At 40.3% G+C, this 19,001-nt stretch overlaps 1 protein-coding gene across 1 annotated transcript in view; it reads right to left on the reverse strand.

Annotated features, from left to right (window-relative positions):
- The window catches only part of LOC119708269 (leucine-rich repeat and guanylate kinase domain-containing protein-like), a 51,829-nt gene that overhangs the window by 4,876 nt on the left and 27,952 nt on the right, over positions 1-19,001 (reverse strand). Inside the window, exons 12-17 of the mRNA XM_038154444.1 lie at positions 15,916-16,012; positions 14,120-14,233; positions 7,922-8,123; positions 6,122-6,229; positions 1,496-1,635; positions 178-236 (exon numbers count right to left, since the gene is read on the reverse strand). Coding sequence (XP_038010372.1) covers positions 178-236; positions 1,496-1,635; positions 6,122-6,229; positions 7,922-8,123; positions 14,120-14,233; positions 15,916-16,012 — 720 coding nt within the window. The remainder of the gene's footprint in view (positions 1-177; positions 237-1,495; positions 1,636-6,121; positions 6,230-7,921; positions 8,124-14,119; positions 14,234-15,915; positions 16,013-19,001) is intronic.

Raw genomic sequence — 19,001 nt, forward strand, 5'->3', positions numbered from 1 at the left:
TTAAAAAGGGGAGAAGAAACCCTAAGAATGGGGGTGGAACCTTAAAAAGGGGGGAAGAAACCCTAAAAAGGGAGGACGGAACCCTAAAAAAGTGGAGGAGAAACCCTAAAAAGGGGGGAAGAACCCCTAAAAAGGCATTTTGGGTTAATTTTATGGATAAATTGGATTTCCCGGTACCTGTGGGAGTGCAGCCCCTGGCGCGCTGCAGAGAAACGCCTGTGCAGAGACGCTTCTTCCTGGAGAGGAGGAAAGAGAAAAGGAGAAATTGAAACGGAAAATTGAAATGATTCCTGGGTTCCCATGGTTTGGATCCTCCTTTCTCCTGCTAAAATTCCAGAGGGGTTTGTATTTACATTTATGTGAATATTTTCTTTCTATTTTATTTCGATTTATGTGAATTTTTTTATTTCTATTTATTGTGTTTCTATTTATGTGAATATTTTATTTCTATTAATTTTATTTCTATTTATGTGAATTTTTTCTTTATATTTATTGTGTTTATATTTATGAGAATTATTAAATTTATATTTATTGTATTTATATTTATGTGAATATTATATATTTATTTTACTTATATTTATGTGAAATTTTTTATTTCTATTGATTTCATTTATATTTATGTGAATAATTTATTTGTATTTATTGTATTTCTATTGGTTTTATTTATATTTATGTGAATATTTTATTTCTAGTTATTTTATTTCTATTTATGTGAATTTTCATTTGTATTTATTGTATTTATATTTATGAGAATTTTTAAATTTATATTTATGGTAAATATATTTATGTGAAATTTTAAATTTCTATTTATTTTATTTATATTTATGTGAAGTTTTTATTTCTATTGATTTTATTTCTATTTATGTGAATATTTTATTTCTAGTTATTGTATTTTTATTTATGTGACTTTTCATTTATATTTATTGTATTTATATTTATGTTATTATTTTATTTATATTTGTTTTATTTTTATTTATGTGATTTTTATTTATATTTCTTTTATTTATATTTATGTGAAATTTTTTATTTATATTTATAGTATTTATATTTATGTGAATATTTTATTTCTATTGATTTTCTATTTATGTGAAATTTTTATTTCTATTTATTGTGTTTATATTTATGTGAATATTTTGTTTCTATTTATGTAAAATAATTTATTTCTATTTATTGTATTTATATTTAGGTGAATGGGGAAGGAACCCTAAAAATGGGGAAGGAACCCTAAAAATTGGAAAGAAACCCTAAAAAGTGGAGAAGGAACACTAAAAAGGGGGAAGGAACACTAGAAATGGAGAAGGACCCCAAAAAATGGAAGAAGAAACCCTAAAAATGGGGAAGGAGCCATAAAAAGGGGGGAAGGAACCCTAAAAAGTGGAGAAGGAACACTAAAAATGGGGAAGGAACCCTAAAAATGGGGAAGGAACCCTAAAAATGGGGAAGGAACCCTAAAAAGGGGAGAAGGAACACTAAAAATGGGGAAGGAGCCGCTTACCACAGAGCCTGGGGGCGCCGTCAGCAGTTCCAGGAGGTCTCTGGGATAGCTTTTGGTGCAAGGCTCCGAGACGTTGCCGTGGGACGGAGCCTGAGCGCGCGGAGACGGCTTTTCCTCGGGGAAGAGCTGACTTCCGGAACCTGGGGTGGGAAAGACAACCCTCAACAAAAATATTCTGGATGCCGGCAGGAAGGAACATTTCCGTTCTCATTTTGTATCCCTGGGAGAGGCCGAGGCCAGGCTGGATTGGGGGTTGGTGGTGGTTTTGTGTGGAAGAGGTTCTACGGCGACTTCCGTGAGCCAGAGGGAAGTTTGGGAAGAGGATCCATGTTTGATAAAGGGATCCATGTTTGATAAGGGAATCCATGTTTAATAGGAGGATCCATGCTTGATAAGAGGATCCACGTTTGAGAAGAAGATCCATGTTTGATAAGGGAATCCATGTTTCATAAGAGGATCCATGTTTGATAAGGATATCCATGTTTGAAAAGGGGATCCACGTTTGATAAGGGGATCCACGTTTGGGAAGAGGATCCACGTTTGACAGGAGGATCCACGTTTGACAGGAGGATCCACGTTTGACAGGAGGATCCACGTTTGATAAGAGGATCCATGTTTGACAAGAGGATCCATGTTTGACAAGAAGATCTATGTTTGACACGAGGATCCATGTTTGACACGAGGATCCATGTTTGACACGAGGATCCATGTTTGATAGGAGGATCCGTGTTTGATAAGGAGATCCGTGTTTGATAAGAGGATCCGTGTTTGATAAGAGGATCCGTGTTTGATAAGAGGATCCGTGTTTGATAGGAGGATTCACGTTTGATAGGAGGATCCGTGTTTGAGAAGAGGATCTATGTTTGATAAGGGGATCCGTTTGATAAGGGGATCCATGTTTGATAAGGGGATCCATGTTTGATAAGGGGATCCACGTTTGATAGGAGGATCCACGTTTGATAGGAGGATCCACGTTTGATAGGAGGATCCATGTTTGATAAGAGGATCCATGTTTGATAAGGGGATCCACGTTTGGGAAGAGGATCCATGTTTACCCCTGAAAGAATTTCCTACCCAGGTCGTTGACATAGAAACCAAAAACCAAAGAAGGCTAAATGAGAGAAACTGCAGCTGCCTGTTCCAATGAGCACCTTGTTTGTCTCTCGTGAGCAATGAGTAAAGTGTGAACTGATGAGCTGTGTAAGAATGTATAAAGAGCATGCATGCTGAATAAAAACAGTTTGAAGCCTTCTGAAATGGAGTGGTTTGCATTGAGTCTGTCTCATATATGGCAATTTTGGTTGGCTAATTTGAGATTTCCCCGCTAATGAGCGCTAATTAGTGCTGGCTAATCACCAGTGTGCTCACTGGATGTACTCACCTATTTCCTGCTGGGAGGCAGGAATAGGAAACAGGAAAGGCAAAGCAGCCTTAAGAGTTTCAAAAGGTAAAAAGAGAAATTTATAAGCAATAACTAAAAGGAAAAAAAAAGTAATCAGAATCAAAACAAAACATTTAGGATGCTTTTCCTCCCCCTACAAACTTTTCTTAATGACAGTGTAAAGAAACAAAACCTGAAATTTCAGTTTGCTGCTCTCCAGTTTCTCTCCTCTTTTGTAAAGAAACAAAACCTGGAATTTCAGTTTTCTGTTCTCCAGTTTCTCTCCTCTTCCACAGGTGTTTTTCACAGAAGCGTACACAGCTTTTCAGGAATTAGAAGCTTTCTTCCATCACTTCTGTAAATACCTCCCATACAAAGCCACTACAGGTTTGGAGAAACCTTGGACAGTGGAAGAGGATCCATGGGCTCTGCCCATGGCACCCAACTCCCTCCACACAACTCAGTTTTTAAAACCCAAATGATTTTGAATAATTCAAATTAATTTAAAATTAAAAATAAAATCTGTAAACTGGGATCAATCCTATGTATAAAATCACATTAAATATGAAATTAAAGCACAGAAATAACCTTATAAATATTTTTGTTTGGCATTCTTTCCTCTGGGGGCTCTGGTGTGCCAGGGAAGTTGTGGATTCCCCATCCCTGGAAGTGTCCAAGGCCAGCTGGGAGCAGCCTGGGATGGTGGAAGGTGTCAGGGTTGGAACTGGATGGGCTTTCAATTCCCTCCCAGCCCAAACCATCCCAGGATTTTAACAGTTTCCAATCACTGGACCCCATGGATAAAAGCTGCCGATGGAAGTACAAAGCATTATCAGCTCCAAAAATCGTTCTATTAAAAGTTTTTAAAAAGAATTTATCTATTTTCTCCCTGGATTATTTTTTTTACTCTGTACACCAGCAAAAGATCTTGCCCAGCAGTTCATTAAAAAATTATTATACTTAATATAATAATTATATAATTAAAATAATATAATTAAATATATTATATAATTAAAATAACAATTATAAACCTCCCACAAGGAATCTTCCCCCTCTCCAATTTCACTAAAAAACCTCCCTTTTAAAGACAACCTTGGGGCCAGGTTTGGAAACTAAATCATTCCCCACAGTCCATGAGAAGAGAGGATCTCCAGAAACAGAGGAGTTAAACTTATTTAAACACCCGTAAACGGGGCTCTGAGTGGATTTAATGGCGTGCAGTAAATTTAAAAGTTGCTTCATGAGCAGCAGAATTGCCAAAATCTTGCGGTGGTAATGAAGTTTCTGTGGTGACAAGTGACTCTCTGGAAGAGCTGCTGAGGAATAAAAAGTGCTTTAAAGGAGCTTCAGATACTTAAATCTATCTCCAGAAATACCAGCATTATATAAAAATCATTTCCTGTTAATCCTCAGCCTTTTTTTTCTTCTTTTCTAATAATCTCTCAAGGGTTTGGTGGGGTTGGTTGCCTTCGAGACAAAATGTCCCCAGAGTTTTCAAGGCAAGAAAATACAATATTATAGCAAATAAGGCAAGGAAATCACCTTTTTCACTTCAGATGGGCGTGGAAGTTCTGGAAATTAAAATAAAACCTACTTAATTTAAAGCTAAATAAGAATTTTTCAGCCAAGTCCTCACTGCTGGAGCTCTGAGAAGCCACACTGTGTACAGAAGCTTTTCCTGTGTCCGCTGGGAAATTAATATTATCCATTACTCCATGATCCAAAATTACATGAAATTATCAACTGATGGATATTGCACGGGCCTTTATTAAAATTTCCAGGCATTTTGCCCTTTTTTCAGCTGCTTTTATTCGCAGCTTCCCCAGCCACACAGGCTGTGGATATTGGCTCTGTGCTCCCGAGGGATCCGATCCTCCACCCTGCTCCAGTGGACCTCAAATGGAACCAAACCCACAAACCATGGGAATTCCTGGAGTCAGAGGGAAAAATTCCCAAAAATGAGCTTTTTAATTCATCCTGCACATCCTCTCTTTAACCATAACCTCCTCTTTGTTTGTTCATTTTTTTAATCCACTGAAGTTCTTCTCCCTCCCTTTTTCCTCCTGGAGCCAATTCCCTGGCTGCAGCATCAAGGAATTGGGGGTTTGGGGGTTTTTGGTTCGTTTTTGCTGTGTTAATTTAGGAATTTCCATCATTTAATACATTTAAGAATTTGGTTTTGATTTTCCTGTGTTAATTAGAAATTTACATAATTTCATCAATTTAGGAATTCTAGGTTTCTAAATTTAGGTTTCTGGATGGAAACGCCATCCAGAGCCCAAAACCATCCTCAGAAGAGTTGGAAATCTATTCAGAGGCCAAAAAGGAGCCCAAAACCATCCTCAGAAGAGTTGCAAACTCCATCCAAGCCCAAAACCATCCTCAGGAGTCAGGAAACTCCATCCGAGCCCAAAAAAGCATCAGAAAAGTCAATGTGAGCCCAAAAAAAGAGTCAGGAGACCATCCAGAGCCCAAATCCATCCTCAGGAGAGTTGGAAACTCCATCCAGAGCCCAAATCCATCCTCAGGAGACTTGGAAACTCCATGTGAGCTCAAACCCATCCTCAGGAGAGTTGGAAACTCCACGTGAGCCCAAAATCATCCTGAGAGGAGGCAGGAAACTCCATCCAGAGCCCAAAAAAGCATCAGGAGACCATCCAGTGCCCAAATCCATCCTCAGGAGAGTTGGAAACTCCATCTGAGCCCAAAACCATCTTCAGAGGGGTCAGGAAACGTCATCTGAGCCCAAAACCATCCCCAGGAGAGTTGGAAACTCTATCCAGAGGCCAAAAAGGAGCCCAAAACCATCCAGAGCCCAAAACCATCCTCAGAGGAGCCAGGAAACTCCATCTGAGCCCAAAACCATCCTCAGGAGAGTTGGAAACTCCATCTGAGCCCAAAACCATCCCCAGAAGAGTTGGAAACTCCAACTGAGCCCAAATCCATCCTCAGGAGGGTTGGAAACTCCAACTGAGCCCAAATCCATCCTCAGGAGAGTTGGAAACTCCATCTGAGCCCAAAACCATCCCCAGAAGAGTTGGAAACTCCAACTGAGCCCAAATCCATCCTCAGGAGAGTTGGAAACTCCATCCGAGCCCAAACCCACCCTCCTGGAGGAACCATCCTGGGAGAGCCGTTGCAGAGCAGCTCGTGGAGGTTCCAGGTCTCCCGGGCTGCATCATTTGCAGATTTCCATCAATCACCTGCCAAGACATAGGAATATCCTGCTGCTAAAGCCGCCTTACCTGCCCTGTTCCTGGAGCCTTGCATGTGCTCCAAAACGTCAGGTGGCTCCATGCCCAGGTAGACCCTGACAAGGTGAGTCAGCTCTGTGAATGCCTCCTCCAGCTCATCTGCAGACAGGGAAAATCATTTCATGGCAGGGAGAAAAGAAACGGAATAAAAACCCAACTTTTCATCAGAGCGAAGATACAAATCACACGAGTTTGACACAGAAATATGTTTTTAACTCAGCCAGAAAATACAGAAATGCGTTGTTTGTCACTGAAATACATTTTTAATGTTTCTTGGGGAGAAAAAACGTTCATCTTCATAAACAGCACATTGAAAAAAAAAGCTGAAATTCAGGCTCTGCACTCTCCTAAATATTTTCCTGTTGGTTTATTTCTTTAATATTTCAATTACAAGGGGGCCATATTTAAATTGCAAGCTCTGTGCGCCACATTTACAAATTCGCAATATTTACACCACGGTGCTGCAGTTTAATGTGGTGAACAGCAAAAGCCACCTCTGCAAAAGGAATGAATTACAGAGGGATTCCTTCCAGAAAGGATTCTGCTGCTGGAACCCTGGCTGCTGAGAATTCCAGACTTTCTGTGCTCCAGGCTCTGACCCCCAGGAGAACACTGCACTGACCTGAGGCCCTGGAGAAGCTTCCAGAATGGAATGGCAGCACTGGGATTGTGGGTGTGGGGTTTGGATAGAAGTGTGTGATATCACAGGGGGAAACCCAGAGTTTAAGGGTTTAGAATGCAGTGATATCTATAAAGCAAGATGGGGGTTTTTGGGTGGAGGTTGCTCTTTCTTCTTCACCTTCTTCTCCATGGCTTTGGGTGTTTTTGTGTAATTGGATAAAAAAGTCCCCATTGCAGGTATAGGTAGTTGGTTATTGGGTTAAAAGATAATTTATAACAATTATTACAATTACTTACAATAATTTGTAATAATTATTATAACAATTTATTATAATTGGGTGAAAATAATTTAGGTGCCATTTCTTAATTGGACAGTTTATCCTTGTGGAGAGAGACGGGGCTCCATTTTTAGTTTGTTATTGAAGTGCTGCAGAGCTCAGGGTTTAAGAACTAATAAACATCTGAGTCCAAACAAGAAACACCATCTCACACCTTTAATCCCAACCCCGGCAATAAGAAGATAAACCCAACAACTGCTGTCCCTCAAATCCTAATTATCCCAAAGGAAATCAGCAATTAACTTCTTGGAGTTCTGGCTGCTGAGAATTCCAGACTTTCTGTGCTCCACGCACTGACCCCCAGGAGAACACTGCAGTGACCTGAGGCCCTGCAGAAGCTTCCAGAATGGAATGGCAGCACTGGGATTGTGGGTGTGGGGTTTGGATAGAAGTGTGTGATATCACAGGGGGAAACTCAGAGTTTAAGGGTTTAGAATGCAGTGATATCTATAAAGCAAGATGGAGGTTTTTGGGTGGAGGTTGCTCTTTCTTCTTCTCCTTCTTCTCCATGGCTTTGGGTGGTTTTGTGTAATTGGATAAAAAAGTCCCCATTGCAGGCACGGGTGGTTGGTTATTGGGTTAAAAGAGAAAATAATTTAGGTGCCATTTCTTAATTGGACAGTTTATCCTTGTAGAGAGAGATGGGGCTCCATTTTTAGTTTGTTATTGAAGTGCTGCAGAGCTCAGGGTTTAAGAACTAATAAACATCTGAGTCCAAACATGAAACACCATCTGACACCTTTAATCCCAACCCTGGCAATAAGAAGATAAACCCAACAACTGCTGTCCCTCCAATCCTAATCATCCCAAAGGAAATCAGCAATTAGCTCACCCGTGTTGATGACGGCATCCAGGTACCCAGGGCACTCCTGGTTGATCTGCAGGTACATGTCCACCCTGTTCACTGCCTCTTCAATCTCTGGCCTGCTGAACAGCCCTGTCCTCCTCAGGTGTTCCCCGTATTTCCATTTGTCCATCGGTACCAACAGGATGTACCTGGGTTTGAAGTGGGTCCTCTTCAAGCTACGGACGCCCTTGAAAGTCAAGCAGAGGAAAAAAGTGGGATTTTCTTGAAACTCTTTGTGGAATTTGGAGCTCAGTTTTTTTCTCCCTGAAAATAAACCAGAGAAAAACAGTAGATTTTTTTTTTCCCCCTTGAAACTGTTGGTGGAATTTGGAGCTATTTTTTTTCTCCTTGAAAATAAAGCAGAGGAAAAAAACTGGGATTTTCTTGAAACTGTTGGTGGAATTTGGTGTTGAGTTTTTGCTCCTTGAAAATAAAGCAAAAAAGAAAAAAAGTTTTTATTTTTATTTTTCTTGAAATTGAATGGTTGTTGAACAAGGAGCTCAGTTTTTTTTCTCCTTGAAAATAAAGCAGAGAAAACAGTGTTTTTATTATTGAAATTTGGTGTATGTTAGATTTGGAGCTGAGTTGTTTCTCCTTGAAAATAAAGCAGAGAAAACAGTGTTTTTGTTATTGAAATTTGGTGTACATTAAATTTGGAGCTGAGTTGTTTCTCCTTGAAAATAAAGCAGAGGAACACAGGAGTTTATTCTTGAAACTGAGTGTTTGTTGAATTCGGAGCTCAGGTTTTTTTCCCTTGAAAATAGACCAGAGAAAACTGTTTTTTTTCCTTGAAATTGAGTGTTTGTCCAATTTGAAGCTGATCTTTTTCTCAGTGAAAATAAAGCAGAGCAAACAGTGTTTTTCCTTGAAATTGAGCATTTGATGAAGTTGGAACAGAGGTTTTTCTCCTTGAAAATAAAGCAGGAAAAACCAGTGTTTCTTTTTCTTGAAATTAAGTGTGTGTTGAACAAGGAGCTCAGTTTTTTTCTTACTGAAAATAAAGCAGAGAAATACAGGTGGTTTTTTTTCTTGAAACTGAGTGTTTGGTAAATTTGGAGCTGAGCTTTTTCTCACTGAAAATAAAGCAGAAAAAAAACTGTTTTTTTTTTTCTTGAAAATTAGTGTTTGTGGAATTTGAAGTTCATTTTTTTCTCCTTGAAAATAAAGCAGAGAAAACAGTGTTTTTTTTCCTTGAAACTGAGTGTTTGCCCAGTTTGGAGCTTAGATTTTTCTCACTGAAAATAAAGCAGAAAAACACAGGGGTTTATTCTTGAAATTGATTTTTTGTTGAATTTGGAGCTCATTTTTTTCCCTTGAAAACAGACCAGAGAAAACTGGTTTTTTTCCTTGAAATGGAGCATTTGTTGAAGTTGAAACAGAGGTTTTTCTCCTTGAAAATAACACAGGAAAAACCAGTGTTTCTTTTTCTTGAAATTAAGTGTGTGTTGAACAAGGAGCTCAGTTTTTTCTTACTGAAAATAAAGCAGAGAAAACAGTGTTGGTTTTTTTTTTCTTGAAAATTAGCGTTTGTGGAATTTGAAGCTCAATTTTTTCTGCTTAAAAATAAAGCAGAGCAAACAGTGTTTTTTCTTGAAACTGAACATTTGTTGAAGCTGGAACTGAGTTTTTTTCTCCTTGAAAATAAAGTAGAAAAAACAGTGGTTTTTTTCTTGAAATTGAGTGTTTGTTGAACAAGGAGCTCAGTTTTTTCTCCTTGAAAATGAAGCAGAGAAACACAGGGGTTTATTCTTGAAATTGAGTTTTTGTTGAATTTGGATCAGAAACAAATCAGAATAAAGCAGAAAAAAAATCATAGGGGTTTATTCTTGAAACTGAGTGTTTGTTGAACTTGTAGCTGAGGTTTTTTTTTTCCTCTGTTTATCCCAAATTGCTGCCTGGAAGTTGCTCTGCAGGCATTGGTGGCTACCGGAGCAAAAGGGAAGCGCTGCAAACATTTAATTTAATTTAGAACAGAGCTGAGCGTCAGACTCGCAGCAGCCTCCCCGCAAGCGCAGGCTCAGCAAGATTTGAACTTTTAAAAACTGCTGTGAGCCTCCTTTATCAGCCCCAAAAAATCCTCCCGATTAAAGGGAATGAACAGCTCTACATTTTCAGTCTCAGCCCACGGCCCATAATTAAAATTTCCTTTAATGCTGCTTCCTTTAAATCACTTTTGCTCTGAGCCCCGTGGCAGATGATGGACTCAGCACCTCTACTGCCACCCATAACTCACAATTATTGTTTCTCAGAGCCCACAGTGACACAAAACTCGCCGTGGGGTGAGGTTTTAGGTGACAGTGGCTAAGAATTAACAAAAACTATGGAAAAGAGCTTGCAAATGGCAGGAAGGGGAGGATTTGTTTTCCGGCCAGGTTTTGTAAATCTCACTGACTGGAAGGAGCTCGCTCCAAGAAGGCGACATTTCAGTCAAGTTTGAGCTTGAAAGATTTGTTAATTCCATGGAATCATTTTCTTCATCTACACCCTCTGTCTCTGCCTCTAGATTCCGGCCAGCTGCAATCAAAATTTGCTCAGGAAATTCACGATTTATGCCAATTTATTCAGCAACCTCATTCACTGACCATATCTATTCTTAATATTTAAACAAATACATTATTTTTGATAGTCTGGAGGAACGCCTGGCAGCAGCATCTAAGTGTGCTCCTGTTGACACAAATCCTGAAAATCAAATGTATGCAATGTGCAAGCTGCTGTTTTACGTATGTTGATATTTCTGCTGATTTTGGAATATTTGAGTGTAACTGCATTGCTGTGACTGCATAACTCCTGTGTGACCCCAAAACCTGGGAGACAAAAAGGGGTTTTAGCTGCCTGCTTTGGCAATTCCCTGTAAAAGTTAGTTTTAAAAGGGGTTTTAGCTGCCTGCTTTGGCAATTCCCAGTCAAAGTTAGTTTTAAAAGGGGTTTTAGCTGCCTGCTTTGGCAATTCCCTGTAAAAGTTAGTTTTAAAAGGGGTTTTAGCTGCCTGCTTTGGCAATTCCCTGTAAAAGTTAGTTTTAAAAGGGGTTTTAGCTGCCTGCTTTGGCAATTCCCAGTCAAAGTTAATTTTAAAAGGGGTTTTAGCTGCCTGCTTTGGCAATTCCCAGTCAAAGTTCTGTTTGGGGCCCGTGGTGTGGGCTCAGCTCCTCATGAATAAACAAACACCACGTTCCTCTAAGCCCCATCCCCTAAATTATTTGCTAACACATCAGCTCTGGTGAGGAAGTGACAGCTTGAAAAATTCCACCAAGGCTTCATCTCCTATCGTTCTTGATTGGGAATTTAAGGCCAGACAAGGAGCACGCTCTGTGCCCATCAGGGGAGAGCCAGGCTGATTCACACTCTGTCCAAACTGAGGGCAAAGAGGAGCTGGAAATACCCCAAGATGAAGCTTTGTATTTGCCCCGTGACAGGGAGGAATGATGAATCTGACTCCATGTTCTCAGAAGGCTAATTTATTATTTTATGATCTATATTATATTAAAGAATGCTGTACTAAACTACACTAAAGAATAGAGAAAGGATACAGACAGAAAGCTAAAAGATAATAATGGAAAATTGTGACTCTCTCCAGAGCCCCAACACAGCTTGGCCCTGATTGGTCATTAAGTCAAAACAATTCCCATGAAACCAATGGAACAATCACCTGTGGATAAACAATCTCCAACCACATTCCAAAGCAGCAAAACACAGGAGAAGCAAATCAGATAATATTGTTTTCCTTTTGCTCTGAGGCTGCTCAGCTTCCCAGGGGAGAAATCCTGGACGAAGGGATTTTTCCCAGAAAACATGAGTGTGAAAATGAAGTTATTAATTTGCTCTTCAATATCAGCTGAGCCACAGGCACTCCCAAGCAGCATTGCAGCACTAAATTGTCACTAATCTGAGCAAGGAAACACTTATTTTTTAGCGCTGCTGTTATTTGTATATTTAAATGCGAGCCAATGGATGTGCATGGATTTATTTTGGGCCCAAACTCTTCATGAACACCAAAGTACTCAACTGAAAATCAGATTTTTGATCAGTTTCCCAAACAAAATGATCATCCTGTAATTAATGAAATTTAAAACCAGAATGCTTAGCTCAGATTCTTGTACTAGCACTGCACTCTCCTACATTTCTTTTTCTCTCTGTTGTTTTTTCAACTGAAAAGTGGATTTTTCATCACCAGTTTCCCAAACAAAATGATCATCCTGTAATTTATGACATTTAAAATCAGAACGTTCAGATCAGATTCCTGCGTTTGCACTGCACTCTCCTAATTTCTTTTTCTCTCTGTCGTTTCACTCAACTGAAAATCGGATTTTTGATCACCAGTTTCCCAAAGAAAAAGATCATCCCGTAATTAATCAAATTTAGTGTCAGTTTTTGATCAGGATGCTCAGCTCAGGACCCTGTGTTAGCACTGCACTCTCCTCAAATTCTTTTTTATCTCTGTTGTTTTACTCGGTGCCACATTCCAGGCACTCCGTGGAGCCTCTCATTTTGGAATCTCACCTAGAGGGAGCTTGTTTTGAAGATATAATTTGGAAGGAAATGCAGAATGTCTTTCATTTTTGTCACCTCACCTAGCTAGTAAAGGAAATATAAGGGAATGAGAAATTTAATTAGAAAATTAGCTAAAAATTTCAGCTTTTGGAGTTTTGAGTTTTTTTTTTTTTTGGGACCCAGCCTCCTACTGTGGCCCAGCTTCTGAGCACCTGACAAACTCTGAGAGGATAAAGCAACCTCTCAAAAAAAAAAAAAATTGCAATTTTCAATAGTTCTGCCCCAAATACTGTCCCAAACCCTCTGTGGCTTCATCAGCAAAGGAGAAACAGGTTTGTTTTGTTTTGTTTGTCTTTTTTTAGGGAGGATCTGGACTGGTCCTGCTGTAGGGTGGAGATGGGTGGGAAGCTGGAGGTGCTGGAATGGCACCTTAGGTTGGAAATGCAGGATGTGGCTGGAGGTGTGTGTTCCATCCCCATCTGTCAGAGCTGGGGCAGTTCTCTCTGTCCATGGGGCAGTTTCTTTATCTCTCCCACAGCCAATCCTCCCTCCAGGAGATCTCTGCTGTCCATGGCCACTGAGTGTCCCTGCATGGCTGATCAAATTCCATCATCCCATGGGAGATGCTCTGCCCAGGGCAGGAGCCAAGCATTCCTGCCTGGATCCAATCTGAGCCTGGCAGCAGCACAGCAGCCTTTGCCCCCTGCATTCCCAGAGGAGCAGCTTTCTGCTGCCCTGCACTGCCAGAGGGAGAGCAGGCCCATCTCCAGCAGCCCTGGAGCTGCAGAGCAAAACTCCAGCCTTGTGCAGGATCCCTGCTCCAGCAGAAGCACAGCTGGCCCTGCAGGAGGGCTGAGCCACCATGGAATGGCACTGCTGCCACCACCCTGACCCACAGGGCTCAGCTCCTGCTCTCACTCTGGCAGGGGTTTGTTTCAATTTTTGTACTATTGCATTTGTATTTTTAATTTCCCTAGTAAAGAACTGTTATTCCTATTCTCATATCTTTGCCTGAGAGCCCCTTAATTTCAAAATTATAACAATTCAGAGGGAGGGGGATTGCATTTTCCATTTCAGGGGAGGCTCCTGCCTTCCTCAGCAGACACCTGGCTTTTCAAACCGAGACAGATTGCCACCAATACCCTGACCCACAGGGTGTCAGGTAATTTCTGACTCTGTCGGTGGTTTTTTTTTGTACTATCACATTTGTATTTTAATTTTCCAAGTAAACTCTTATTCCTATTCCCATATCTTGGCCTGAGAGCCCCTTAATTTCAAACTGACAATAATTCAGAGGGAGGGGGTTTGCATTTTCCATTTTAGGGCAGGCTCCTGCCTTCCTCAGCAGACACCTGGCTTTCCAAACAAGACAAATGGGAAGTGCTGAAAAAACAGGCCAGAAACAGGAAATTTCAAAAGCAGACCAACAGAGGCATCCTTCTGACTAAACCAAAGCTGGAAAAGCCCTGTAAAATCATTCTCCCAGCACTGCCAAGGCCACCACTGACCAACGTCCCCACGTGCCACATCCTCGAGTTCCTTTAACAACTCCAGGGATGGAGACTCCACCAGTGCCTCTTCCAATCCTTTATTATCCTTTCCAGGAAGGAATTTCCCCCAGTATCCAACCTGAGGCTGCTCCCTTTGTCCTGTCCCAAACCCCATGAAGAAGTTGTCCCCCCCAGGTGACGCTCACCTCTATTTCCAGGTGGACACAGGTGCCCAGGCCCTCCCTGGCTATGGATTCCACCGTGTCTCTTCCCAGTCCGTAGCAGTGGCCGCTGTACTTGTAGGTTGCCAGAAATTTTCCCTGAAATTCAGAACAAGGATAATGCCAAGGGAAATATCCCAAGGGGGACAATTTCCTCAAAGGAGTGAATCACTTCGGAGTTCCCTGATTTCTCTCCCTACAAAGTTTCATCCTGATTAAATCGGTGTTAATGAGGGCACTGAGAGTCCAAAATCACCATTAATGAGGGCACTGAGAGTCCAAAATTAGCATTATGAGAGAGCCCAACATCAGCATTAGTGAGCCCAAAATCAGTGTTAATGAGAGCACTGAGAGCCCAAGATTAGCATTAATGAGGGAGCCTAAAATCAGTGTTAATGAGGGAGCCCAAAATCAGTGTTAATGAGGGCACTGAGAGCCCAAAATCAGCGTTAACGAGGGCACTGAGAGGTTAATGAGAGAGCCCAAAATCAGCATTACTGAGCCCAAAATCAGCATTAATGATGGCAATGAGAGCCCAAAATCAGTGTTAATGAGGGGCACTGAGAGGTTAATGAGAGAGCCCAAAATCAGCATTAATGAAAGCACTGAGAGCCCAAAATCACCATTAATGAGGGCACTGAGAGGGTAATGAGAGATCCCAAAATCAGCATTAATGAAGGTACTGAGAGCCCAAAATCACCATTAATGAGGGGGACCAAAATCAGACTTAATGAGAGAGCCCAAAATCAGCGTTAATGAAGGCACTGAGAGCCCAAAATCAGAATTAATGAGGGAGCCCAAAATCAGCATTAATGAGAGCATTAAGAGCCCAAAATCAGTGTTAATGAGAGAGCCCAAAATCAGCATTAATGAGAGCATTAAGAGCCCAAAATCAGCATTAATGAGAGCATTAAGAGCCCAAAATCAGCAGGAAAGAGCCCCCATATCTGGGCTTGTGCCCTGGCCATGGATCATCACGTCCCAAAATCCTGGGAACAAAGTGCTGACAGCATTCCTGGGTTCTCCCTTCCCTCTGGAAAGGAAAACCCAAAGCAAGGAGCTTCCTTCTGGTGGATTGATATCAAAAAAGGGAGATTCCAAGGAAAAGGAAGAAGTGTGACACATCTGCAAGGGGGACATGGAATTGGCTGAGGCATTTCCAAGCTCTGCAGCCCTGCAGAGATGGAAGCAGATTATTTTATGGTTTTAAAATTAAACTCCTTGATTTTTGTTCTCATGAAGGGCCAGCTCAGTTGTTCCAGGCTCTGCTGGCTTTCCCCTTTGGTATAAATACAAATAATGGGCTCTGTTGGGGCTTTTCAAGGCAAAGTTTTGTTGCAAAAGGCATCAAAAAGAGCAGCTGGAGGTAGAAATCCTTCAGAGAAACCTCACTCCTTTAGGGGGGATTTGCTAAACTTCCGAGGAATTCCCTGCAGGGTTGCTGGAAAATGTTGAAAAAATAAAAGCAATAAACCCCACGCTACATTTGTGCCTGAAAATAAGTTTATTTCTACATTATATTGTTATTTAAACGTTCCCCACTGGCCATTTTGCCCATTTAGTGGTTTCTATAAATTCATTTACAGGAGGAAAGGCAGCACAAATCTACAAGAAATTTGTGGTTTCTGTCCATGAACTCAAAACCACAAGTGAGAGTGAATAAACATTCACAGCCAGGCACAAACCTAATATAAAAAATAAAATAAATCAGGCTTGGACAGAGAAGTTGAGTTCACCGTGGGAGCAGGAAAAAGCGACAAGGACAGGAGTCAGGTACTTACTGCTTCCACCATTTTGTCAAATTCTTCTTGAGAAATGAAATAATAATCAAATCTGTTTTCTTCCCCATAATAAGCTTTCCTGGTGGTGTGGCAGGGCCTGGGAGATTTATGGGAGAATGAAGAAATAACCTGGTTTCAATCCCTGCAGCAGCTCTGGAATAGCAGTGAGGAGGGGGGGGGGGGAAAGCAGGGAAACTGGAAATAATTTTATTTTTAAGCAGCAAAGAAAGATGAGAAATAGAGAGAGGCGCAAATCACACCCCTGAATGCCGTGTGTGGGAAAGATCAACCCATAAATACACCAAAAAAAAGTGAAATGTAACGTGGTGTTTTGGCTATAAATCCCTCCCCAGGCCGGGGTGGCCGGAGCTGGAGCTGTCACAGAGCCTGGGAGTGGGAAATGATGAAGCCATTCTTTTCCCGACTCTGGCAGCTCGGGCATGATATAAAACCCAATCCTAAATGTGGAAAAGGAGCTGGGATGAACTGGGAGGTTAAGAAAGAGCTCCAAAGTCCAGTTTTTAAACAGATGCCTAATGGAGAGGGGGGGAGACAATCCTGGAAGTGGGGAGAAAAGTGGGATAAAAGGCAGGGAAAGTAAAAATTCAGCTACCTCAGCTTCACAGCAGGATGAAACACTAAAAACCCACAAAAATCCCCCCCAAACCAGGTTATTAATGCAGCTAGCAGTTTATTACTGAAGTATTCAGTGGGTCTGGGTCTGTTCGAAAATGAGATTTTTCTCCTCGTTTCTGCTTTGCCATTAAACTGGGATAAAAGCTGGGAAAGGAATTCCCTGCCATCCCATGAGGATAAACTTCAGCCACCAGGGTGAAACACTAAAAACTCACTAAAAAATCCCAAAAACCAGATAACTAATGCAGGTGGCAATTCAATACTGAAGTATTCAGTGGGTCTGGGTCTGTTTGAAAATCAGATTTTTCTCCTCATTTCTGCTTTGCCTTTAAGGTGGGGAAAAAAGGGATGGAAGGGAATTCCTTTCCCTGGCACCCCATGAGGATAAACCTCAGCTCCCTGAGCTTCCCACCAGGATAAAATATTAAACCCACCAAAAAACCCCAAAAATCAGATAATTGATGCAGGTAACAATTTGAGCCTGAAGTATTCAGTGGCTCTGGGTCTGTTTGAAAATCAGATTTTTCTCCTCTTTTCTGCTTTGCCATTAAAGTGGGAAAAAGGGAATTCCTTTTGCAGCCATCCCAAAAGGACACACCTCAGCCACCAGGCCAAAACACTGAAAACCCATTAAACAAACCCAAAAATCCCTAAATAACCCCCCAAAATCCTCAGATAATTAATGCAGGTAACAATTAGAGACTGAAGTATTCAGTGGCTCTGGGTCTGTTTGAAAATCAGATTTTTCTCCTCATTTCTGCTTTGCCATTAAAGTGGGATAAAAGGCTGGGAAAGGAATTCCCTGCCATCCCATAAGGATAAACCTCAGCCACCAGGGTGAAGCACTAAAAACCCATTAAAGTACCCCAAAAAATCCTTAAAAAATCCCTCAAAAATCCCCAGTTATTTAATGCAGGTAACAATTAGAGCCTGAATTATTGAGTGGGTCTGGTTCTGTTTGAAAATCAGATTTTTCTCCTCATTTCTGCTCATTTATCCCAGGGAGCTGGGCTGGAAATCAGTAAAAATTCAGAGGGTGGCACTTTTTTTTTTTTCCCCCAAAACTGAGAGCAGTGAATTCCAAACAGGCTCTGTAAAATTCCCTGATTTTTTCTGGGATAACACAAAACACGCCCAGCTCCAAAGGTCACCAGCCAGATGGTTGGAGGGGCCAATTTCACTTAATTTCCTGCAATTTTTACCCATTTCAGCCCTTTTTAATTGCAGGGCCATGTTTATAATCCAGACTGCCAGAGTATCTTGCATAAAATCCATTTTTTAATGAGCAGAATGTTTGAAATTTCCAGGCAGAAAATTGCTCAAATCTCCCCTGAATAATTCAAAACACAACTTTGCTTTCTGGTTGCAATTTTCTGCAAATTTTTTACATTTTCTCCTCATTCAGGGAAGTTGTAGGGAATAAAAGACACAATGTAAAAACGCCCCTTAAAAACAAAAAAATACCCTCACAGAATGTTTGGAAAATTCCAAATGGGGTTGAATTTGTCATTTCTAAAATATGGGTTTAAATAAAGGGGGGGGGGAAAAGGAATTTTTACAGTGGCATAACAGATTTTTTCCCTTAAAATAGAAAATGATGGGATAAATTAGTGGCATAAATAAATGGGGAAGAGCAGCTTTTTGGTTTTGATTTCTTTAAACTTTTTGTCACATTTTTTTTGTTGTTTGGGATTTTTTGAGATTTTTAAGGGGTTTTTTGTGGCTTTTTTTGGGTTCTTTTTGGGATTTTGGGGTTTTTTGGTTGGTTGGTTTTGGTTTTTTGGAGGGTTTGGGTTTTAAGGTCTTTTTTTGTATTGGATTGTGGGGTTTTTTATTTCTGCTTGTGGGGTTTTTTGGTTTTTTATGGTTTTTTTCTGTTTTGGTCTGTGAGGTTTTTTTGCTTTTGGGTATTTTTATTACTTTTTTTGTTTGGTTGGGTTTTTCTGTTTTGGTTTCTGGGTTTTATGCTTGTTTTCTATTTTATTTTTTGGTTTGGTTTATTGTCTCTTGGTTTGAGATGTTCATTTCTTTGTTTTGTTTTCATTTGTTGTTTTCTGGTCTGATTTTGTGTTTATTTACTTTGTTTTAATTTGTTTTCTGGTTTGGTTTGTGATTTTTCATTTGTTTGTTCTGTTTTAATTTGTTTTCTGTTTTGGTTTCTGGGTTTGATGTTTGTTTTCTATTTTGGTTTGTTTTGTTTTTTAATTTTGATTTTAATTTGTGATTTTAATTTGTTTTGTTTTCATCTGTTTGTTTTATGTTCTGATTTGTGTTTACTTGTCTGTTTTGTTTTCTGTTTTGGTTTGTGATTTTGTTTTTTTATTTTCATTTGTTTGTTTTCTATTCTGTTTGTGTTTATTTGTTAGTTTTGTCTTTGTTTTCTGTTTTGGTTTGTGATTTTGTTTTTTATTTTCATTTGTTTTTCTAGTCCGTATTTATTTGTTAATTTT

This window comes from Motacilla alba, chromosome 1A (genome assembly GCF_015832195.1).
Source record: "Motacilla alba alba isolate MOTALB_02 chromosome 1A, Motacilla_alba_V1.0_pri, whole genome shotgun sequence".
NCBI classification, from domain to species: Eukaryota; Metazoa; Chordata; class Aves; order Passeriformes; family Motacillidae; genus Motacilla; species Motacilla alba.